The sequence below is a fragment of the Sapajus apella genome, unplaced genomic scaffold (assembly GCF_009761245.1).
Source record: "Sapajus apella isolate SASKATOON/1434 unplaced genomic scaffold, GSC_monkey_1.0 scaffold84, whole genome shotgun sequence".
Classification (NCBI taxonomy): Eukaryota; Metazoa; Chordata; class Mammalia; order Primates; family Cebidae; genus Sapajus; species Sapajus apella.
The window spans coordinates 4,090,149-4,116,451 of NW_022437024.1; the positions used below are offsets into that span (position 1 = coordinate 4,090,149).

At 34.9% G+C, this 26,303-nt stretch overlaps 1 protein-coding gene across 8 annotated transcripts in view; it reads right to left on the minus strand.

The window, feature by feature from the left end:
* EPS8 (epidermal growth factor receptor pathway substrate 8) overlaps positions 1 to 26,303 on the minus strand; it is a 168,525-nt gene that overhangs the window by 62,959 nt on the left and 79,263 nt on the right. For 4 of the 8 annotated variants that reach the window (XM_032253731.1, XM_032253739.1, XM_032253738.1 and 1 more), the window contains exons 2-3: positions 3,974 to 4,053; positions 2,355 to 2,431 (exon numbers count right to left, since the gene is read on the minus strand). In XM_032253731.1, the coding sequence (XP_032109622.1) occupies positions 2,355 to 2,431; positions 3,974 to 4,032 (136 nt within the window). In that variant the 5' untranslated portion in view covers positions 4,033 to 4,053. Of the gene's footprint in view, positions 1 to 2,354; positions 2,432 to 3,973; positions 4,054 to 19,932; positions 20,024 to 24,127; positions 24,285 to 26,303 lie in introns of those variants that run through there. The other 4 variants (XM_032253732.1, XM_032253733.1, XM_032253736.1 and 1 more) reach the window with 3 other exon arrangements.

Genomic DNA, 26,303 nt, shown 5'->3' on the forward strand with positions numbered 1-26,303 from the left:
TTTTTTTTTTTTGTATTTTTAGTAGAGACAAGGTTTTACCATGTTGGTCAGGCTGGTCTCAAACTCCTGATCTCGTGATCCACGCGCCTTGGCCTCCCAAAGTGCTGGGATTACAGGCGTGAGCCACTGTGCCTGACGCATTTTTTAAATCTTATTTCCCAATGCACCACCATCCACTCTCCAGTTAACACCAAATTGCTTGCATCTCATTAATTCATTATACTTATTCTATAAGCATTTACTGAGCATAAATTATATATTAGCCACTATGCCAATAAGCACAGGGAATCCTGAAGTGAACAAGGCCAACATGGGCCACCTTCACAGAGGTGATAGTCTCGCTTAAAAAGTGGGACTTTCATACTGTCTGCAGCATCCTCCAGCCCCTGAAATGACTGAAGAACACAATATAACTTTCACAGCTCAGCTCAAGGCTTAATTCCTCTATTAAATCCTTTCTGACCAACTCCCACCACTGTACCTCATACACACTACCATCTAAGAACATTTAGCCCTTTATTACAACAATGTATTGGCCCAGTATGGTGGCTCACGTCTGTAATCCCAGCACTTTGGGAGGCTGAGGCAGGTGGATCACGAGGTCAAGAGATCGAGACTATCCTGGCCAACATGGTGAAATCCTGTCTCTACTAAAAATGTAAAAATTAGCTGGGTGTGGCGGCAAGCACCTAAAATCCCAGTTACTTCGGAGGCTGAGGCAAGAGAATCGCTTGAACCCAGAAGGCGGAGGTTTGAGTGAGCCGAGATTACACCAGTGCACTCCAGCCTGGGTGACAGAACAAGACTCTGTCTCAAAACAAACAAACAACAAAAACAAACAAATAAACAAAAACGTATTTACTAGTCGATTGCATCAAAATGGCACATAGGCAACGGCCATCTCTTAGTCATCTTTGAAATGAATGAAAACACAGAAATAAAGACTATGAAGATCATGGCATAGCATACTGATGCACTTAATAATCTGTCTAAAAATGAAAAACTGAAGGAATTACTCATTTTATTCTTATCAGAAATGTCTTTTTTCTGTTATCTTCAAGTTATTCTACAGACTATAAGTCCCTTAAAGTCAGGAATCATATATTTTTGGTCCTGTTCTGAGCACATATTAATGACAAAATATTTATTGAACACATTCTCTAGATCTATAATTCATAACTATTAGACCATGGTAAAAATGTCACAATACTTAAGAAACTGAAATCAACAATAATCAGATTAATAAGGCTCTAAAATGTGTAGGCATGGGTGGTATTAAATCCATTTTATGAATGTCTGATTTCAGTGATAATGCCAAATTACTAAGAATACAGGTAGAAAAACAATCACAAAACCTTAGAATTGTTTATTCTTACAACAGCCAAGAAGTTGTAGATCTAGATAATGCAAAAAGAAAAGAATCCCACAATTTAGAAAATGCTGTTGGTTCCTATAGAACATAATAACAATGATAACATCAGCAATAATAATGGCAAATACATACAGTGTTTTCTATTTGGCATGTACAGTTCTTAATACTTTGCACATACTAACTTATTGTACGTTCATTTCAACCCCATGAGACACTCCCATTATACAGATAAGCAAAATTAGGCACACACAGGTAAATTCATTTGCCCAAGATCACTCAGGTAATAAATAACTGAATTTGAACCCAGGAAGTCTGGTTCCAGAGTCTTTGGCATTAACCACAATATTATTTTCATTCTTTATTGTTATACAAGTGGCCATCCAGACCCTATACAAATAAATGCCATCCTAAACATATGTGGTAAATTTCAGGAGTCCTCAGCTTCTTGTTATGACTTCTATTTTATATTTGAAATGTAAAAAGACAGTATGGATATGTGAGACAATCCAGAGAGGTCACTGGGAGTAAGATCAGGGAAAAAGCTTGAGTATTTTGCAGTGCATAAAGAAATTATCTAACAGCTATTTGACATAACTTTAATACTATCCCCCAAAATTCAAGAGCTGTGAGGAAAAAGTTTTGTCACCTGTCAGCCTACCACCAACTAGATCAGTCACAAAGATCAACAAACATTATTACAAGTAGTAAAGGGGAAAAGCCACCCAGGGCATTGGTGCCATGCATAGGACTTTTGAAAGCCCTGCAATACATTTCATCTGTAGTTCTAAAATGCGTAACAGCAAGCAGAGTTCATAGCTTTGGCACTTTTTATAAAAACTCTTCAAAATAATCCTTATTTAGCTATCACCACTGCATTCCAAACAATATTAACAATGTGTGGGTTCAAACCATGACTTTGAAAATGTAATTTGTGAAAAGTGGTTAGAAACAGAATTACACCCTATCAAATAAACAAACCTACCATAAAGGGCCTTTGCACTTGTTTTTGAACCGTGTTCTCTGTCCATTTGGGAAAAGGTGGGTGATGACCCGTAGCCACTGCAGTTAAAAAAAAAAAAAAGAAAAAAAGAAAAAGTCATTCTGTTGGGTTAAAGTCCAACATAAGTAATAGAAACTCAACTAGAAGATAAAAATTCCAATGCACTATAATCACCATGTGTTTAAAAGAATATATTGAGATACTAACTGAGTTTGTCAAAATGAGTCAGATCCTGCTCTGGTGAGTGGTAATGGAATAAAAATATAAACCACACTTTCACAATGAGGACCAAGGTTGGTTCACATCACAGCCTCCCCTCAAATGCCATGTCAGAACTGTAGCCAAGAAGATTCACTATGGTTGAAACTATCTTAAAGAGTTGAAGTTTATCATATTGAATTAAATTCTGAAAGGTAATCCAATTATAACAAGTTCTTAAGGATTCGAGCTTAGGATATAATGGAACAGACAATCCAGTTGGCCTAAATAATACTTTATCATTAAATTTGACCTGCTTTACCTTATATCTAGCCTCTTGTTACTAACATGTTATATAAAATAAATAGTACTTTATTTGAATTTTATTCATTTATTTAGTAAACTTTTTTTTAAGATCCAAAACCTAGAAGAATAAGGAGTAAGGGAGGGGGAAACAGGGTGCTGTCAATAAGATAATTACATAAAATAATTACAATAGAATGCAATATCTGGGTGAAACTATAGATATAACATGGAAAATCAAAGGACTAACTCTTTATCAATATATCTAAGAAAACTTTACTACCACATTGACTCAAGCAGAATCCAAATAGAAAGAAGTTCTAAAAACAGGCAGAGAATCAAGTGAGGAAAAGGTATGTGGAACTGACTCAAGAAATAGCACAGTATCTGTGGAAAGATGCAGTTAACGTAACATTCCCAGAATAGATTAAAGACTGGAGAAGCTGTGGCAGATTGAGGGCTTTTAGCATCATGATTTAAGAATTACATTTTATTCTATTCTCTAGAAATAGTAAACCCCTTACCTGTTATAAAAAAAATGATGAGTAAAATATATACCACAATGGCCAGTATCAAATAACAACATTAATCATAATATACAAGACAACAGTCAATTAAGTCAGTATTGTGATTTCAAGTTATACCTTGACCCACTGGAATTATTTTGTTTGCTGGCCTGATCTTTTCTAGTTTTATACAAGGGTAAATAACTTGATTGGCTTACTTGAAATGACATTTAGCCCTTCTCAAATACCAATATTTTACAAATAACAATAATACAATGCACCATGGAAATTCAAAGCTCTGAAGTAGACTATATATTCAACTATGAAAAGCAACAATGCATAAAGTACTAGAATGAAACACTGTCCAAATGTGAGAGCACTAGCATTATCATGAGGCTCTTTACCATCTTATTCTTAACACAGTAAACTTTTAATGATAACATGTGTTGTCACAAAGATATTACATATTAATGAGGGATGAATTACTGAACTATACAAAAAAATATAAGTAATCTTTTCATTAAAAATACAAAACAATTAAAATCACCAAATCAAATCCCCCAAAACACATTAAATATAAACCTTTCAACTTACTTCATCTGAGATGGGTACATTCCAAAACTACTGGGATGATTAGAAATATGACCATTCATTGTGTCCTTCACGCCTGTGTTCTAAAAAAAGAAAGACACAGAGATTAAAGTCAATAAAAAGGTCAAGACATCTCAGTTTCAAAAGTTTTTCATTCAACAAATATGTGCTACTGCCAGGAATTATAGTAGAAATACAAAGATAAAGATTTCCACCCTCAAAGACCTCAGGCTCCAGATGTATAGAGGAACACTTAAACAAAGATCCATTGTCATTTAAAATTAATATGCTAATATTGTAAGCAAATTTAGGTGAACAAAAGAAAAATCTAAAATATAGTTCTGAGTCCTCAAAGCATATAGGCATAATTCTACATTCTGCCAAAACTCATAATCAACTATCAATTTTATGAGATGTTATGTTTACTGTTATATTATAAAATATAAACTCATTTAATTAAAAACTTGAGAAATAATAGAAAAGTATAAAAGCAAAAAGTATTACCCAGAGCCCTATCATTTACAGAAAATCACATTACAGTTACCTGCCAGTCTTTTTGCCTACAAGTGGTTTTCTTTCCTCCCTTCCTTCTTTTATTTCTTTCCCTCAAAGCACATCTGACAAAAGAATTAGCTCAAATTATTAACTGAAATATGTGCTTTGTCACAAATGCACATGGATACATCTTTTATCAAGAAAGTTTTCATTTACACATATCTTTTACTTTTTTAAGAAAATAATTTTAAAAATCAGCATCAGCTAGTTAACCTCAGAGTCCATTTTTAAGTCTATTTTACAGATTGAACAAACTTCCTTCAAACAAGATAAATAATGAGAAAAACTTCCTTATTACCAAATGGAATGGCCTTTTCTTCCTTCTAGACAACACTGCTACACCCAGTGTATTTCTATTCACTCCTGGGTATTTGGTCCTTTCCGGATTTGTGTCACTAAGTTATCCTGGATCCTGTGTTATGTTTCTGACTTTTTTCTTTTCAAGTATATTTCATTACAATGTTGTCTCAATAACTGTGAGTTAGGCAAAACATACCCCAGCTTTATGGGCCAAGGGGGTGGAAACATGACTAAATATTGATTTATTAAGTTTCAGATCCTGTGATGGATATTGGTACCACCAAAGTGAACCAAACAGACATGGTCCCAATTATAGGGCCAACTGTCTAGTGGGGGAAAACAGATAATGAATAAATGTAAAATTTTAAGTTGCAGTTATTAATATTATTACAAGGGGAACATTGATTGTAACATGGAAGCATGTAATAAGGGAACTTAATTCAGACTGGCAGGGCACAGAAAGCCTACATAAAGAAGTAATATTTAAGATCTGGTCACTTTAATTCTTTCTCATTCTTCAGATCTTGGTTCAATCACAATATCCTCAGAGGAAGATTTTACTGACCTTCCTGAATAGTTAAAATTCCACTATCAGACACTCTCCACACTATAGGCAGTTTTTCAAAGCACTTACCACATTCATAACTTTTCATTTACTTAAATTAATACCTGACACTTCACTAAACTCTTAGCCCCCAAAAGACATGAATTTTTGTTTGATGACTTCTGCTTTTCAAAGAAGAAGAAGGGTACCAGGCACAGAACAGGTGTTCTTTAAATATTTATTCAGAGAAAGAAAGAAGGAAATCCATGTCCCACTCTTCAAAGAGTTTATTGTATTCTTAGGGAAACAAAGTTAATTCATGTAAAACAAATAGTAAGGAATTAAGTTCTAATGAATGTAACTCTATTTTAAATCTGCTAGAAGGTCAGAGAGGGAAAAAGCCATGAAGATGGTCATTACTTTCTCGAAGGGCTGAGACTTGACCTAGTTCTTTAAAAATGGGTAAGAGTGGCCCTCAAAACACTGGAATCAAGCTTTCCTGATAGTATTATCTATATTTATCCACTATTTAAAAGCAAATTTATAAATTAAGAAGCAAAGAAAGATTGGCCTCTGCTCTATACATGGACTGTGCTTATAAAATTACACGCATATTATATTGCTGTACTCCATTTTTGTTGTTTTCCTTTTTCAGTTTATAGATAGAATCAGTGGTGTGCTGGTAACCAGTTCTCAGGGTGGGACAAGGCAGAGGGCCTGATTTGTAGTGCTTATTGATTTCCATGGTATAAATATTCCCACCATGGCCAATTTCAAGCAGTCGGTGGTTTAACAGCAGCTTACAAAATTCCTAAATTCTTCACAATTTGCTCTCATAACCCTAAAGGATCCAACTACAGCACATCATTGCTACATTCTATAATTTGGGCCAGAACAGAGGCCTGGAATAACATTATGGAACTAGAGATAATACGGTCGGGATATAGACATTCACAAAGTCTGGAATTTTAACACCATTCCTGGCACTAATTAGACTAGGAAAGTCAAGCCTCTGTCTCAACATTCTCATCAGTAAAACAGAGATAATTCTTCATCTTCTGAGCTCACAGTGCTAGTGTAAAGATGAAATGAGATAGATGTGCAAGCTTCTTCCAAAATTGAAAAAAAAAAAAAAAAGAAATGTTCTTTCAAAGCAGGCTGGTTCATTCAGTATATAAATTAAACCCCCAGGGTTTGAGCTGATTTTGATCTCGTTTGCATTTTAAAACCACAGCAGCTGGTTTTAATGAAAAGTGATAGCCACAGCAACTCATCTTTTCATGTTTAATTCTTCATGACAATTAAATAAATGCATGGTCTCTGTTTTGTTTTAAAATAGTGATCTGTTAGAAAGAATAAGAGAACATTAGAACAGGGAATAGAAAATGTCAATTTGCTAAATTGAATTTTAAATATGGAAAGTTTATGTCATTTGGGAATCACAGTTTCACTTATCACAGTGGCTCATGTGGTAAATATGGAAGCTTTCAAATACCCAAATGGAGCAATTGCAGTTTATACCATGCAGAGGAAACAATTACAAATGCTTGTCTTTTTTCCACTAGGCTTTTAAGACATACCCACAGTTTATACCCATATACACCATGTACACAATTTAAAATAACAATAAACTCTCAGTGAAAAACTGTTTTTATTTATATAAACTGTTAAAGCAACCTAAAAACTAAGGAGATAAAGTTTTCTTTATCACTTTTAAGTTTAAAGACTCACAAATGCAGGTAATCACACTAACTACATAATTCTACTGAAAGTGTACACTAAAGCCATCATAATACTACCATCTACAGGACTCTGAACTGCAGAGTGTACTTATAAGCAGATTTTCTTCCACCTCTGCCACCCTGAGACAGCAAGATCGACCCCTCTACTTCCTCTCCCTCAGCCTACTCAACATGAAGACAACAAGGATGAAGACCTTCATGAGGACCCATTTCTATTTAATGAATAGTGGACATATCTTCTCTTCCTTAAGATTTTTTTTAACATTTTCTTTCCTCTAGCTTACTTTATTTTAGAATATATAATACATATACAAAATATGTTAATCAACTGTTTATAGTATCTGTAAAGCTTAGGTAAACAATAGGCTATTAGTATATGTTTTGGAGGAGTCGAATTTATACACGGATTTTCGACTGAGTAGGGGTCAGCACCCCTAATTCCTGCATTTGCTCAAGTGTCAGCTGTATTTGATTTTAAGTAACAGCATCCATGTCATTATGAAAACATTTTTAGTAAGTCATAGTTACTCTAACTTTATCTTTATTTTCTACAGAAGATAAAACTCTTTGACAATTAGAAGGATACAAATGATAAATTTAAGATCTAAGTTAAACACATCAAAAATGTAAAACACTATAACTTTCAAAAAGAGTAAATGGAATGCATGAAAAAAAAATGACTGTAAGAAGAAATAAACAAGGCTATAAGGCTAACCCAGCAAATTAAATTTGTATTAGAAAGTTTTAAGATTCTCATATATAAGTACATTTTAGATTCCTTTTCTTTACTCTTACTTGCATCTAATATCAATTTTCAAATTGGTAGATGAGTATGTAGTCATGGGTCAATGTCAAAAAACTACCTAACCAATCTTGCTGCCACATAATTATTAACTCTCTGCATATTTAACTGTCCTTCAAATGACTTGTGTTGTCAGAAAATATCACTGATTTTTTTTATCTACTAAAATGTGTGTTTGGATATGACAGAATATCTAGAAACATCTATGTCTAGTTTTCAATTTAATTTATGTCTCTCAGTCTAAGTTATAACCAAGTGGGAGGGGGCATTATCATTACTTAGGATTTTAACTAAAACCAGTGAAACTTAATTTCTACCAATACTTTGTGACATTGTCTACCAATGATTTTGCTTAAAACATTTTAAAAAAATAATAACCTTCTTTAAACCTCTTAAATCATCACAAATGTTGTCTCCTACAGTGTCTTCTAGAGCAACCACATATTAATATATCTTACGAGTACCATCAATAAAGATAACACCATGTATTTTTCCATGTTATTTGTTCAAACATCAAGTAACAAATAGTTTTTATGTGTGAATAAACTCAAAAAACTAATAAGGACATTAAGCTCTTGTAACAATAATGTGGTTAACGCCTGTGAAGGTATCACAATAATTTCTAGGCCATGTGGAAGAATAGTATTTTCTCAAGGCCAGTATCAATGTAAATGGAGTAGCTTTATGCCTTTAAATCAACACATAAATAACTTAAAATCATTAACTTAGACCCTCTTTCTTTGTAATTATGAGAAAATTCTTAAGCTGTTTATAAATTAGAACATAATTTTAGAAAAAGTCTATGATCAAATCAGAATGTTGTTTGCTGAACAAGTGGCTGAAGAAAACTACTTACAACAAAATTTGATATGCAACTTTGGAAAGAACTAATTTAGTACTAATTATGTTTGCTATTATGATGGATTTCACAGGAAGGCCTAACACAAAGAAGAGCCATAGGCATATCCTAATACTACTATTGTATTTCCCTCAAATTCTTGTCTATTCCCTGAGTTGCTACAATGACATCATCAGCACACATGTGCTATTGGATGTTATACTATACGTAGGAAATTACTAATATCTCAATTCAAAACACTGTTGATATTGTACTGACTTGGGATACTATGCTAATTTTTAAAAGAGTAACTTCTATTTATTGAGTTTTAACCCTGCATCAGGTATCATGTTAAATGCATTCTATTGTCTTATTTAATCTTCACATTAGCTTTTGAAGAAAGTACTATTTTCCATTCTCATTTTATAGATGAAATTGAAACAAAGAGACTGCCATCTGTGTGGTATTTTGAAACTTTATAAAATCATATAATGCCATGAATGACTGAAAAGTAACGTCTTAACTGTGTCTACAGTAAAATCATAGGCAGAAGAGAATACAAAGGAGACAGGAAAAGAAAATATTCAATGAACTTCCACTTCATATGACATTTTACAAATATCACCTCACTTTATCCTTAAAACAGTATTATCAGATAGTTATTGGCTCTATTTTGTGGGTGAGATGACAACTTCAAGGCAGTTAAGTCATTTGCCTAAGTGGTAATGATACCAAAGGGAAGGGGGTGGTCCCTTTAAATAACAGGGAAGTGGAGAATGGAAGTGCTGGGTAGAGGAAGGTGTGGTTCCTGGCTAGAGCTCCACCCCATGGACCTAGGTGAGGACAAGCATTTTTGTTTTCTTGGCCAAATGTTGCATTTCCCAAGACTATCCTGGCCTGCCACAACCCCATCCTGTGCCTATAAAAACCCTGAGAACCTAGCAGGCAGACACATAAGCTGCTAGACACTGAGGGGCAAATCAGGGGAGGAACACACGAACAGGCACCATCATGCTGCAGGCCACTGACCTGCAGAATGACAAGGAGTTTGGAATTTGGTTGGCGCAGTTGAAGGAGAGCCTAGCCTGCCAAGCAGCCTGACTCGAGGGGAAAACCATCTCCCTTCTGGCTTCCTCCAACTGCTGAGAGCTACCTCCACTCAATAAAATCTTGCACTCATTCTCCAAGCCCACGTGTGATCCGATTCTTCTGGTACACCAAGGCAAGAACCCTGGGATACAGAGAGCCCTCTGTCCTTACAGTAAGGAAGAGGGTCTAATTGAGCTGGTTAACATAAGGCACCTATAGATGGCAAAACTAAAAGAGCACCCTGTAACACATGCCTACCGGGGCTTCATCTGTAAACATTCACCCCCAGACACTGCTGTGGGGTTGGAACCTCACAGCCTGCCTATCTGCATGCTCCCCTACAGATCTGAGCCTCAGGGCACTGAAGAAATGAGGCAAACCCCCATCGCATGGCCTGTGAGGGGGACAAGGGAACTTTTCTCGTTTCAGTAACAAGAAGCTAAAATTAGAAGCAGAACTCAACCTCTGATCTGACTAACTTATGTCCTATTTTCTTTCCAGTAAGTTACACCATTGTGTGATAGTTCGATCACTGTGTGCTTGCCAAAAGTTTTCAGTTTTTTCACTCTGATGTTCAATTATATTCTTTATTCTAATCAACAATTTTTTTAATATAAGGTATTAAAAATGCTAGTTTTTGGAAGGGAAGAGTATTTACTGAGAAAACTAGGATTAAATATGATATATCTTTAGTGCTAAATATCCTTTTTCCATAATAGTACCATAATGCTAAATTAGTACAATTCAACGTATTTTACAAAAGCAAACGCATAAAGACCTAGCAGAGCCTGACATAAACCAGCTAGGTGGGAAGACAGAAAAACATGCTCTAAAAACATCTTTTTAAAAAGTTGTATTTTTAATTGACAAATAATAATTGTATATATTTATAGCATACAATGTGGTGTTTTGATACATGTGTAACTAGGATATAATTAAATCAGGCTAATTAGCATATCCAGCACCTCAAATATTTATCATTTCTTTCCAGTAATAACATTTAAAACCCTCTCTGTTAGCTAATTTGAAATATACAAAACATTAGTATTACCTATAGTCACTGTGCTGTGCAATTGGTCACTAGAACTTATTCCTCCTCACTGTAACTTTGTGCCCATTGTTAAGTAAAATAAGCCAGGCACAGAGATTTCACTTTTATACAGAATCTTAAAAAGTTGGATTTAAAGAAGTAGAAAGTAGTACGGTAGTTAGCAGAGGCTGGGGGCAGGGGAAGAAAGTGGACCAGGAGAGGAGAAACGTTGGTAATATCACCTTTAATGAGGCTGAAACTCCTGAATTTAAATTTCATTCTAGTGTCTTAAATGGCCTCTAAAAATAGTAAATCATAAAACATTACAGGTACAGCAAGAAGAGCTCTAACCCACACATGAGATAAAATATTTTAATATTTAACCACCCTGTCACCACATCATTACCTTCCTCTGCATCACCTAGAGCAAAGGACATTAAGCAGTAAACAAAATACTGCAGGTGATTCACTGCATTTCCGTACAGCTCCTTAGGAAGATCAATGTTTTATAAAATATACAATATATCTTTATAAATGCTTACAACCTACGAAGTGCAAAATAGTACCTTTAGGCAACTGCTGTACTGAATTCATCCCATTTTTCTAAATCAAAAATACATCTTCCTAATATTACTACAAGTAAAAACTTAATTGTTAAACCACATGCGACTTTTTAAAAAATCCTAAGAATTCTATTTTTTAAAGGTTAAATAAATCTTTCTAGTGTATTATAATGCACATACTTACACTACCCCCAAACTACTTCTCATATATTTTATTGATATTCACTCTTTCTTATCTCAACTTCCTCTCTTTCTGCCTGCTATAATATTCTAACATTGATTATGTTGATAAGAGAACACAGAGGCATTGTATCTTATCAAGGATTATTCATTGTTTCAAATTGTCAGTTCTATTTTAGCAATGTGTGGTTTTACAGATCCAACGGCCAGCAGAATGATTATATGGGGAAAGGTATTTGCTTTCTAACAGAATACTTTGTATACTTTTTCTAAGTGTCAGACTGTATCAAGAGCAACATGTATAACCTTATAAGTCTATGAAAAGTTCATGACTGAGCAGATAACGTAAAACCCTCAATTCTTAACTCTTCCTTCTTCCTATTATTCTATGCCTCTTAACATTTTGTTCACAAAGATAAAAATGCACACTTTTCAAAATGCTATTTTTCATTTATCTTCAAGAATAGAGGCAGTCACAATAGGCTGCTAGAAAGTAATGCAACAAAGAAGAATCAAAACCAAACAAAAAAGTCAGTTCCAGTAACTGTCTACACTTGGCTGAATATAAAAAAATTAAGCCAGATTGTCAGTAGGTAATTCTACTAAGAAAACAAATCTCTAGTACCTCATCTAACGCACAGAAAACCTAGGACAAATAAAGCTTTTCTTGAAAGCTTTCCTGCTTATAAAGAAATTTTAGCGGGCAGGAAGCATCTTAAAAAAAAGACCACATTATGGGCAATAGAAGACAGCAAAGTATAAAGTTCAAGGACAACTGGATTAGGGGTGGATCTAGAGGATAAAATCTCCCTCAAAGAATGACTAGACCAAAACAGGCAAGAGAGGCTGGGCACAGTCATTTACTATGCCTGTAAGCACAACACTTTGGGAAGTCAAGGTGGGAGGGTCACTTGAGGCCAGGAATTTGAAACCAGCCTGGTCAACATAGTAAGATTCTGTTTCTACCCCCCCAAAAATACAAATAACAAAAAAAGAAAGAAAGATAATGATTTTTATGAATATATATTAAAATGGGGCAGAGAGACATCACCAGGATCATTTGTAGTACAATGTGGCAAGCAGAAGGACAGTATGCAAGGCCTGCGCCTCAGGCTGGAAAGGGGAGACATTCAGTTCATAACTGCCTTTCTTCACAGACTGTGATGCAGGAGCTGAGTAAGCCAGAAGGCAAAAGAAAAGAGCAGGAGATGGCTTTGGACACTTAGAAAACTGTCAGTACTTTGGTAGGAAGCTATGAGGCATGAGGTTGGAGATGAAGTAAGAATCATATCACAAAGGACAAATTACAGATATGCCACATTTTTTACTAAAATTCAGTGTTTACTTAATCTATTTAAATGCTATTCATAGTATACTAAGACTATCCTTCCATTTTTGTACATTTGTCTTCTTTTTGTTAATAATTATCTTCCCCCTAACTCTTAGTTTTCCTATATACCCTTCGTTAATTTTATTACTTTAGACCACCAGAAGCGGAACCCTCCTTTGAATACATTGAAGCACTACCCATTCTATCATTACTCTAACATTGCTGTCTTTCTACAGGCTTCTTTCCCAGATGTATGACTGTTCCACTCGGAACCGATTACTCTCTAAAGCTCCACACAGTTTTTATCATGGGATCCACATTCCTCACCACCCTGTGTATTCCCTTCATCTTCCTCCTGTCTAGTCCTGGATCCCAGACCTTCCTCTTTCCATGCTTTTACTTTTTTATTTTGGTAGGGCACATACTTCAGGGACCTCCTGAGAAACAGTATTAGAAAATAACATTTTTGAAATTTTATATGATAAAAACTGTTTATTCTACCTGTATACATGATGGACAGTTTGTCTTGGTTTCCAATTATAGATTGAAAGGGTTTTTATTTATTTATTTTCTTTGGCCATAGAATTTTGAAGCCATTGCAGTTCTTTCTGTCTTCAATGGCTTCTGCTGAATGTCAGGGCCCACTCTGACTCCCAATTTTTTGTATAGAGCCTGTCTGTTTTCTTCTGTCTGGAGTCTAGGATCTTCATTTTTTCCCCTGATGTTCTGAAATGTTATGGTGCTATACATCGGTATGGATGCTTTTTGAAAAACTAAGCTTATTGGAAACATAATAGTCCTTTTCACACTTGAAAATCATTGTCCTTAAAGTTCAGGAAATTTTCTTTTGCTATTTCTTTGATAGTTTCCTTACTCTCTCTTTCTCTCTCTCTCTCTCTCTCCCTCTCTCTTTCTCTCTCTCTCTCTCTCTCTCTCTCTATATATATATATATATATATATATTTTTTTTTTTTTTTTTCCCTAAAAAATTCAATTGCTCAGATCCTGGTCTGTCTCTATTTTTGTATTTTCTCTTTTCTTTTTCATTTCCTAATATTTTTGTTCTACTTTCTGGGTAGCTTCCTCCTCTTTATCTTCAAAAAACATCTTGAGTTTCTTATTTATTCTACCAGTTCTCATTTTTCAGGAGTACATTTTTAGACCCTAAAAGTTCCTTTTCTTATAATATCTACACTTATTTTCCGATACAGTATATTCTCTGATCTTTCTGAGAATATCCATGGTAATATTTTTAAGTTTTCTTCTCCCTTCATTGTCTCTTTCTGGCGATTTCCTTGTTTTCTCTAGGTTTGTTTTGGCTTCTGAATTGCTTTAAATCTCTAGTGATTACTGGTTATTACTCATATTGAAGATGAAACTCTGAAAAGCTGACAGCAAAGTCAGTGTAAATGAGTGGGGCTTATGAACAAGTGGGCTTCACTGCACAGCAGTCCTGTTGGGAGGCCCCAGCCATCAGTGTCTATAGGTCTTTTGCATAGATTGATCAGGTTCTCCAAGGAATTATCTTCCAATTTCATGTTTAGAGAATGTAAAGCTGACTGCCAAAACTTTGGTAATAAATGGAAGAATTCAGCCAAGGTATCTCACTGTTTAGTAAGCATTTCATTTCATCTTTCACCCTCTGTCTTTGCCTTGGTATCCCTAGCCAAGTTCTCTAGTTCACATTCTCCACATAATAAACTACCAGTTTTACTGGAGTGTGAGAAGGCATCTGGGATCCACGTTCACTTTAAACACACGACTAACAAATCCTATTATTTTCAGCCTCACTCTCACTGTTGAGTTGGTTGGAGGTTCTGAAGTGAAAATCAGGTTGCTTCTCAATGTCTCTCAATAGCAGCTTAGGTTTCAGCATCTAAGGACTTCTAGCTTAGTCATAATTATCCACAGGCTTTACAAAGTCCCTTTGTCTCACTGGCTTTCTACCTTTTAAAAATCCCTTTACTGTTATTTTATTTGAAGGAAGTGAAATAAATGAATATGCCACCATGGAATACTATGCAGCCATTAAAAGCAATGAAATCATGTCCTTTGCCCAGATATGGATAAAGCTGGAAGCCATCATCCTCCGTAAACTAACACAGGAATAGAAAATCAAATACTGCATGTTCTCATTTGTAAATGAGAGCTGAACAATGAGAACACATGGACACAGGGAGGAGAACAACATATATCAGGGCCTGTCAGCTGGAGGTGGGGCAAGGGAAGGGAGAGCATCAGGACAAATAGCTAATGCACGCAGGGCTAAATACCTAGGTTACAAGTTGATAAGGGCAGCAAACCATCATGGTACACATTTACCTATGTAACAAACCTGCACATTGTGTACATGTATCCAAGAATTCAAAGTAAAATTAAAAAAAAAAAGAAATTTATATGCTTAGTCTGCCATTTTTCTGTAGCAAATTTTGATTGTCTAAACGTTAAGAAATATTTGTCGATGAAAAACTCAGATGAAAAATTCAAGTCACCTCTAATATGAACTTGAGAGGCTCAGGTGGACTAAGAAATATGAGTACCAGTTTATACTAAAAATAAAGATGCCATAATAACCAGAGTGAAAGTAACACAAGAAATGAAGGAAATTTACATTTGATAAAGTCAGCTGGTATTTTGGTAGTATATGTTTAACTACCTATTGTTATTGTAACAACAAATTCTGTTTTCAAATCCCAGAGAAGAAACAATACTCTAAAGCACGAAAATGAGGCAATATCCCCAGTTAAATCAGACTTTACTGTTCATAAAACGCTCTTGCTTTAATTGCTTTTCTAGAAATTAAATAATAGCAGAGTTAGGTGCCTAAATAAAACCTGGAATTCATCCTTAGGTAAATGACAACTACTTTATCCATTTTTACTAATATTTTTTTCCCAAAGAGAAGCCTATTTAAATAGCTACAGCTGGAAACAAATTATTTGTGAACTACTTCAAAATAAAAGCAGAGATATTGTGCATTAGTTTTAAAATTCAAGTTGCCTATAAAAGTAATATGAAACTCTCTTCTTGAGAGTTTACATACTTACATAGTCATAAAAATTACAGGAAGAACAAAAAAGGTAATTCCAATGTGAAAAAATAATTGAGCCTATTACATTTCATATTTAAAAGTCAGCAAATATAAGCTTGGACTGTAAATAGCATTACCTTTGAAAAATGTTAAATTATAACAATAGAAGTTCTCAAAACCAGCAGTAAAGTTCTTCATAACCATGAAGTCATCCATGAACTGAGGTAAATTTAGACATTTCTCACTATTTCACTATTGCAAAAACAATAATGCTCACTTATTATTTTACTATGTCAGCCACTGTGCAAGCACTTTACATGCATTATCTTACTTAATTGTTACCACATTAAGAGGTAATAATAACATCTTATTCCCATTTTAATGAGAATCTGAGACTTACCAAAGTTATAAGTAAAGGTAATTTGGCCATGACATCAGCAACAAGTTGTGCTTTTAACCAGTATTATATACTTTCCTTTTAGGAATGGTAAGTCCAGTATTTTGAAGTTGGCTGGGGAAATGTCAACATGGATTAATTAAAAACTAGCAGAACCTTTAAACATGATTATTCAAACAAGATTCATTCAACATTAATTGGCACCTGACAATCTGAGTACTACTTCATTCACTTATTCTTTTAACAAATATTTACTACATAACCAGAATGTGCCCATCAGTGCTCTCGCACAGTCCATTACAACGTCCTAGAATAATAGAAATGCACTATGTTAGCACTACTCAGTACAGTAGCTGAACACAAGTGTTGAGCACTTTAAATGTGGCTAGTGCCACTGAGAAACTGAATTTTTAAGTTTTATTACATTTAAATTAGTTTAAATTTAAATGTTAATAACTGCATGTAGACTAGGCTACCACACTAGACAGGGTAGCTCCACATATTGAGTGCACAGTTAGCAAAACAGACAGGGTTCCTATCTTCAGAGCTTACAGTCTAGTGGGAGAAGAGCACGAAGTAAGAAAATGAATAAATATGACAACCTCTGCTAATTTACTTAAAAGTAAAAATAAAACAGACATCATTTGTAAAACTACAAACACAGACTGAGTCAAACCTAGCTATGAACTTCTCAGAAGTATGGGACTGAGAGATTCATTCTGAAAATGTTATCTCAAGATTTTCCTATTTAAAATCCAAGATAATTAGTATATCATTAAAACAAAGAATTTATGCATTTATTGAAAGTGTTTTTAATGTTTCAAGACAGGTGAAACAGTACTCTGTTGACAGAAAATATGTAAAAATAACTCTGAATGAGAATGCTATTATTTATTCTATTTCAGGTAGCAGTTTGAACATGAGAAAAACAAAATAAAATACAGTAGGGATGAAGAAACACAAAAATAAAACAGTAAAATACATAAAACACTAACTTTAGAGACTTTCCAACTTAAAGAACAAGGACTAGATGAATCAGAAAGTCAAAGAAAAACACCTGAACTACTATTCCACTTGGGCAGAAATGGGACTTTTTTAACACGTCCACTTTTAGACCAGTGTCGATTTATAAACCCCCAAAAATATTTGCCAGGAATTACATTCCTAAACATGAGCATCTGGAATTAAAACCAAGAAGAAACATACCCCTTTACAATGAATTAGTAAGTGAAAAAAGGTGTTTGGATTAGCAGGGAAGGGAGAATGACCAAAGAACCTTCATGTTCCTGGATCACATTATGTAGATTTTTGTTTGGGAATTTAAGATGGATTTGTTTGGGTAAGTAGGCTCTTTTAGATTAGAAGGAAGAGGAAATTTGAAGAGGGGAATTATCATAAGGGCAACATTTGCATTTCTTTCTTTCCATTTTTTTCTTTCTATTCCAACAGTTCCCATCTCTAAGCAACAGGAAAAATGGCCTGTAGACTGAAGAAGGGAAAGCTTGAGGGAAAAGCACAATCTGATTTACCTGTGTTCCATATAGGAAGAAAAAATTTTACTTTTCTAAATAACCCCCCAAATTAATTCCAGCTCTTGATTAAATAAACTGGGTATCACTTACATAGCATAACTGCTGTTCCTCATTGTAGGCCAAAGGATTATACAAAATCAGGGTACGATGGAGAACTAAACTACTACTAACTGCAATAGCAGTGACAGCAGGAAGAGGAAGGGGCAATGGCAGGCACAATTCTAACTGCTTTTCATGTGTCATTTTCTTATAATTGTCACAACTGTCCCCATGAAGAAGGAATGGTTATCATTCCCACTTTACAGATGAGTAAACTAGGTACAGAGTTTAATAATGTGTACATTGTCAAAGGGGTGATAAATAGTAGATATAGGATAAAATTCAACCACTTTGCCACATACAGGAAAATAATGGCTAGAGTTTTTTACCCAAAAATCACATGATCACATGACCTCTAAAAAGAACTACAAGGAATTTTTTCTTTTGCCAAAAATTATAGATGATAGTCCATACATCTGTACAAAAAAGAACTGATCATCTAGCTTTACTGATAAGTAAGAAAAAAAGGGATCTGGAATCTGAAAGTTTAGGAAGTCCAAGCAGTAGATGATCAGGATTATTAGAAATAGTATCAGTATAAAGGCCAAGGTAGTACCAGAATAAAGACAATGGACCCTAGAGTGACAAAAGAATCACCAAATTCCAAAAGACATGGCATCACCTTGACTTTGTTCTATGAAGCTGGTGCCTATTATAGAAATTTCTCTATGGGAACATATTTCCAATGGTATAAAAGCTATCAATAAAAACAGAATTGACTTTTATATCCAATTTTGAGGCAACGTGTTTTACAAATCATGGGGACATATGAATGATTATGAAAGAAATATGTATTTTAAAAGGCTTTCTGAAACTGTTGAATAAAGGTAAAATAGGAAAGCTCTAAAATTTCCTAAAATATTTTCTAAAAAATTATGCCTGTGAATATTTTATTACATGGCCAAATGAAGATATTTATCTCAAATATTCATATAAGAAAAGACAGAAGAAAACAATGTTCTAAATGTAATTTTAAAATCTTACTAGAAAATATTTTAACCATGTGAGTTAAAACAAAATATTCAGCATCTCTAGCTTCTAACAAGAACTACTCAAGAAAAAGAACAAGCTGTGTCAACTATACTCCCCAGCCCTGCCTCTTTAAATTAACTTCATCCACACAGTAAACAGACATCTCTCTCCTCCAGCCTCTCCATGTTGATCTCTCTTATTGCCAGCCAACTTCCTTATTTTCCTCAAATGGAGTGGAAAAATAAATCTTCATCCTTTTTAAAAAAAAAAAAATTAGCTGCTAAGAAGCCCTGGGAATAGCACGTAGCAGCACATAGCAGCACATTCAAACTACTTAGCTGGGAAAAACATGATGACTTTCCCTGCTCTCCTAAGAACTGAGCTGCTCCATTCGAGATGCTAACAAAGAATTTTTTCTAGGACACCAGTTTGAAATTTATGAGATAGGAGATTCAGTGTTTACAAGAATGGTGTTTAATCTCAACTGCCTCTGTTGAAACCTTGGGGAAGGTCAGTTTTGCCAAGAGCCACATGACTGCTTCCCTACCATGAAGGAAATAGGATAAAACAAAGTAGCATATTCTTGTAATTGCTGTATATGTCAAGAATGAAAATCAAAGACTCCAACGAATCAAGGCCCAGATGCTTCAGATTTTTTAAAAAATGAAAATGACCATCAATCTACTAATATAAATGGGCAAAGGACAGATGATCCACAGAATGGATCACCACAACCTACAAACGATCCCTCCACCAATTTCACTTCCCCTGCAAACCTTACAGAAAGCTGCTCCCCAAGAGGAAGAGAGCAAGCTTACACACAAGGCAGTTTCCTAGGATCTAAAGAACTATTCCTAGGATCTAAAGACCTATTCCTAAAAGAAAGTAATACTTCTGTTGAGAAGAAAAATGCCTTTGAGCTGCTTTTTCATAGCTATTGGAAATAATAAAAACTTACTGAGTATGTCCCAATGCTTTTATTGTGATATTTTGCCATAGTGGAAAAAAAAAATAGTACGAAGATGGGCAGCCCTGAATGTAAATCCTAACATCTCTCTGTGACCTTAGACAAGTCATTGTCCCCTCTCAGCCTCGGTTTACTCATCTGTAAAATAAGAATGATTGTTATGATTATATGCAAAAGCACACATAGATGATTTGACAGCTATATCCACCAGTTCCTTTATTTTCCTGCTTAATTATATACTTAAGAGAAATACAGATGTTTTCTTTAAATACTAGTTATAAAATGAAATTCACTAAAGTAAAAACAAGTTGCAGTCAACCAATTACAACTCAAGAGAAATATACAACAATTAAACAATATTACCAACTACATACTCACACAGACAACTTTTTAGTGTACCCATCTAACGTTCACCACAATTATGGCTTACATAATTTTTCCAGTAATCCATATTCTCTCAAATATGCCTATATATAAACCCCTCATTCCCACCACTCTGTCCTGGGCATATCTTGACTGACTCACCTTTTAGTGTCTGTTCTTACACTAAATGCCCTTTGCACGACTTTTCCCTCCGATTTAGCAATTTCTCAGTTCCTCAATTCCCACCCCTTTTCAAGAGTCTACCCTTTGGCTGGGTGTAGTGACTCACACCTGTAATCCCAGAACTTAAGGTGGACAGATCATGAGGTCAGGAGTTCAAGACCAGCCTGGCCAACATGATGAAACACCATCTCCCCTAAAAACACAAAAATTAGCTGAACATGGTGGCACACACCTGCAGTCCAGCTACTCTGGAGGCCAAGGCACGAGACTCACTTGAACGCAGGAGGTGGAGGCTGCAGTGAGCTGAGATCTTACCTCTGCACGGTAGCCTGCGGGACAGAAGGACACTCCATCTCAAAAAAAAAAAAAAAAAAAAGTCTTCCCTAACCAACTGAACATTAACAATGTCTACTTAACTGGCAATTATTTATCATGTTTAATGTTTTTAATATGGCTATGAAGAACCACTCTACTATATTCTTTTGTATCTTCTAAACAGCTTTGAGATGTGGCTAACTAGTACAGTCTTTTGCAAAATAATCCCTGAACTGAAATTGTGCTATAAAAGAGTTATATGTGTGTGCTAAAAAAAGAAGTCATAGAATTCTAATGACTAAAGTGTAATTATCACCAATATAAATTCCTCTAAAATTTACACAAATGATCACCTGACTCCACTCCTTTCTGAAGCAAAATTGGTATGAAACAGAAACTAATTTAGAAGCACAGAATTAAATAGAAATTTTAAAAAGGAATTTATTCCACAGAATTTCTACTGTCACAACTAGATAAGAGCCTCAATGCCAACTGAGCAGAAAATCTAATGAAGGCACTGCAGTTAGTGTAGCCGTGCATCAGCGATGATTTTAACATCTGAAAAGCAAAACTTTGGGTAAAAGTATGCCTATTTATATCAAGGAGGTTCAAAACTGACTCAGAGGAAAAAGTACTATGCTCTGACTCACCAAGACCACTTCCTGAAACACCCAATGTTTTTCTTGGAAGGAAGTCCATACAAGTGCCATTTCTTTCAAACACTGATTAGACAAAATTGAAGTCTACCACAAAATAGACAAAGGACATACATTTTCTAAACCCAGCAAGGTTTCAAAGAACAGAACATTTCCATAAACATATGGTCAGGAGAAAGAAGACTTTAAAATTAGTCAAAATTTGGTTATGTAAGGTATATTATAAAGAATAAACTATTACATACCTGTGTCCATCTTTATACCATAGTCTCTTAATGATAAACAACTTTATGACTTCAATCTGATAAATTAACTAATATATTTGGCTTCAAAAAAGTCACTTTTTTAAAAGGTAATTCTTTTATCTCTCTGAATCAACTGTGTCACCAATATTTAATAATTTACTTTTATCCCTAGTTTACAGATGAGGAAACTGAGGCACAGAATGATGTGCCTTGCCCAGTATCATACAGTTAGTACCTGGTAAAGTCTCAAACACAGGAAAACCAACACAAGAGCCCAAACTCAGTTTCTATGCTATGCCTGCATGTGTGACCTATCCCCCTTTAGAATGCTTGATAGTAACTTAAACACACTTAAGCATACACACACACACACACACACACACACACTCACACAATTACACATATACAGATACGTATTAACATTTCATATCTACATAATCCATGCCTAGATTCAGGTATGTCCCTCGCATATATTAGTTTACAAATTTTAATGAAACTATTATACCAATAGGACTTTAGTACAAAGAATACCACATCTTCAACCTGAAAGAACAACTACTTAGATAAGCTTTGAAACATTACACTTTCCAGATAGATTCATGCCAATCTCACTTGTTTTCTAGTTCCGAAACACTGGAAATATCTCACAGACCTATAAAAACACCAAAATGATACTGCCCTGGACGTGGCCCTTAGGGGAAGAAAAATACACATAACATTTCCTTCTTCAAAATAACAAGCAATTAAATGGAATCTTGCTATTTGTTTCCTCTTGAGTAATCTAGACTAAAAATAGTTCAAACATCTGACTCAAAATATTTTCCTTTCAGCAGAAAGATCATCCTTTTAGATGTCAAGTCAGCTAATAAATATTCACTCATATTTATAACTGGTTGGTGGAAACTGGTTTAAATATTAAATGGCTACACATGTGAAAAAAGAAATTCTTAAACAGTTTGTAAGTCAGACTAAGCACCGTGAAATAAACCACATTTCTCTGACATGCAGATTATTAGGAGGCAGCATAAGAAGAACAAATGTATTTCAAAAGGGCAAAGCCCTTAAAGCAGCAGCCTAAGGAAACAGAATATATTCCCACTGTTAACACCACTCTGGAGATGCTAACGATTCAGAGGTGCTCTTGGGAGCCTGCCTGTCCAGTGTGATTTTAGGGTTGAGAGAGTATCATCCTGTTTCCTTAAAACATATCATTTACACAGGAGACAAGGTGAATAAAATTCTACCACTGGAAATTAATTCATTCTTTTGAGTTAAGCACTTTCATCCACAGGAACCACTTTTAAACTACAAACACTTCTGGGAGCAATAATGTATCATGTCATTAACATTTAAGTGTGGATTATGAGATACTTTCTCCTAGGATAAGAGGACTCTGGGGTAATGTATGAATGCCTATGACATCGGTGTCTGGAAATCTGCATAGCTACTGAAGAAAAAAAGTTGCATGGTTAATACTTTTATCTATATCCAACACATATATCCAGTATATTAAATATGAAGAAAAAAATTGCCTGCTCATACATATATATTCAGTATATTAATAATACTGAAATTATTAAAGGGATTTGAGCTTATGTATGCAATGGTTATTTATTAAAGGTAAACATTCTATAGAGTGAGCAAAATCACATAAGATGTTCATACGGTGTTTTTTGGACATTTATTCCTACAAGGTATTGTGGCTTGCATGGGGACATATAATAAACATGGTTTCTCTCCTCTGGGAACATTCAGTTTAACAAGATGGATAGATATACAAACATAATTACAATGCATTTCAGTAAACATTATTATCATGGTTTGAACAACATACTAGGAAAGTCTACCTATGGAAGCTGCTGGTAGGTTTCATATAGGAAGAGATAGTAAAATCAGGTCTTGAAAGACAGTGAGGAGTGTGCCAGTTGGTAGCTGTATAGGTAGTTAGAGAGCATTCCAGACATATACAAAGGATATGAATTTCAGGGAATAGTGAGATATACAGTGTGGCTGCAATATAGAATATATAAAAAGAAGATGTGATGAATAAATGCTTGATGCCAGGTTGTGAGGAGCCTTGGAGAGCATATAAAGGAATTTGGACCTAATCTTTGAGGAGATTATAAGGGATAACAATCATATTACTAAAGTTTAAGAAAATAACTATGCGGGCATTCTGGAAGGCAGACTAGATCAGTGAACAAAGTTGACACTTTCAGGAAGTAGAGTTGATTATCTGAGATAATTGTATCTGTTTCTTTCATTTGTATGGGAATCTTCCCAACTGTATTCTGCTCTACGTATGTTTTTTGGGTTTTTTTTTTTGAAAAACTTAGACTCACCTGTTATTCCCCTAATGTCTCCAAACTCCATAATTCTCCAAAGAGAAACCAAAATACTAATTTAAATGTGCCTACCACTTACCTATAAGGACACAGACCACACTTCATAGAATTATTAGCTACACAAGAAATCCAATGCCGCTATCTTCATCCTATTTTAGAAAAGTTCATTTTAAAATTTATACGACTATAAAAATTTTGTTGTTGGTTTTTTTGTTTGTTCATTTAAAACATCTCTTTAATGGTGTGGTCATTGTGGAAAACAGTATGGCAGCTCCTCAAAAAAAATCAAGCATAGAATTACTATATGACCCAGCATTTCTTCTTCTGGATACATACCCAAAAGAACTGAAAGTAGAGACTAGATATTTGTACACGCATGTTCATATCAGCATTCTTCACAAGAGCCAAAAGTTAGATGCAACCCAAGTGTTGTCCATTCACAGATGACTGAATAGGCAAAATGTGGTATGTCTACATTAGGGAATTATTTATCCTTTAAAAGGAAACAGACATGTCTCATACATGCTACAACTTGGATGAACTCTGAAGCCATTACACTAAGTGAAATAAGCCAGACACAAAAGAAAAAATACTATATGATTCTACTTAAATGGAGAACTTGGAATAGTCAAATTCAGAGACACAGAAAGTAGAATGGTGGCTGCCAGGGGCTGTGGAGGGTGGGGAATGGGTAGTTACTGTTTTGGGGCACAGAGATTCCATTCAGGAAGATGAAAAACTCCTACAGATGGATGGTCATGATGACTGCACAACAATGTGAATATACTTTACGACATACATTTAACGATGGTTAAGTTGGTACATTTAATATCTACTAAATCACAATAGTTAGAGAAATCTGAGGAACAGATGAACTTCTGAATGTCTGTGAGCCTATCAGGTATAGCCATCTGGTCTGTAAGGCAAAAGCTAGATCTTATTGTAGTTGCCTCTGTAATGCGATGTACTAGAGGATTAACAATTTCCATGGCAGGCATGTGCGATCACACACACACGCAAACATACACACACACACGAACTGTCCTTAAAATCCTGTGTATATACACATACATATATTCATATACATCTGTGTATTTTTTTTTAATTTGAACTAAACTCAGTTAACATTATATTCTACTTTAATAAAAATCAAGAAACACAATCCCTAATTTAAAGAAGCAATAAACTGAACTGCATTTTGATGAAAAAAAAGGCACGCTGTTCTAGTTTTATACCAACTCCTATCTTCTGGTCCAGTTCTAACATTATCTGGCAGTGACTTTTGCAAATTCCAGTTCTCACTGATCCTTAATTTTCACATTAGTCAAACAGAGTATGGCTCCTTGTGTCCCCCCTAAACACTGATCTCACAGTGTACTGAGGAGATAAAATAAGGAAACGAATACATGGCATTACTTTTAAAATAGTCAATGATTTAGAATAGATATGTTGTTTCAGGAACATACGTGAAATCACTCAAAAATTTTTCAATGTCCATTTTTCATTGTGCTTTCAAACAATCTAATATACATATAAGTTTGGGTAAAACATTCATTCAACAAAATAAAAACCATTAGTACTCCAAGGGGGTTAAATAAAATCTGTTTAATACGGTGATTTCAACAAATTTTCCCAGTGATTGGAGAAGAAAACATTTAAATCTTGTTTTCACAATTAACTAATCCATTATTAAATCACATACCAAATAACAATAGTAATTATAAAATGATGCTAACTGAAGTACTTAACATTCATTTAAAAGGCAAAATAAACATGAATGGAACTTCCTTTTAAAATGCTATTGACTGCGGTCCCAGCCCTTTGGGAGGCCGAGGCAGGAGGATCATGAGGTCAGGAGTTAGAGACCAGCCTGAACAACATGGTGAAACCCCACCTCTACTAAAAATGCAAAAATTGGCCGGGTGTGGTGGTGTGCACCTGTAATCCCAGCTACTCAGGGGGCTGTGGCAGGAGAATCGCTTGAGCTTGGGAGGCAGAGGTTGCAGTGAGCCGAGATGGTGCCACACTGCACTACAGCCTGGATGACAGAGCAAGGCTCTATCTCAAAAAAAAAAAAAAAAGAAAAAAAAAAAAGGTATTGACATTTTATGTCAAATCAGTTGTTGACTGCAGTAGTTAGAATACCTTCTGTTCCTGGAAATGAGCCCAGTGACAATGTTGATATCTTAGTAAATTTTAATATTTAGAAAGAACCTGTTTGAAATAAATAAGAGTTCTCACTCTGCCAGTACCAC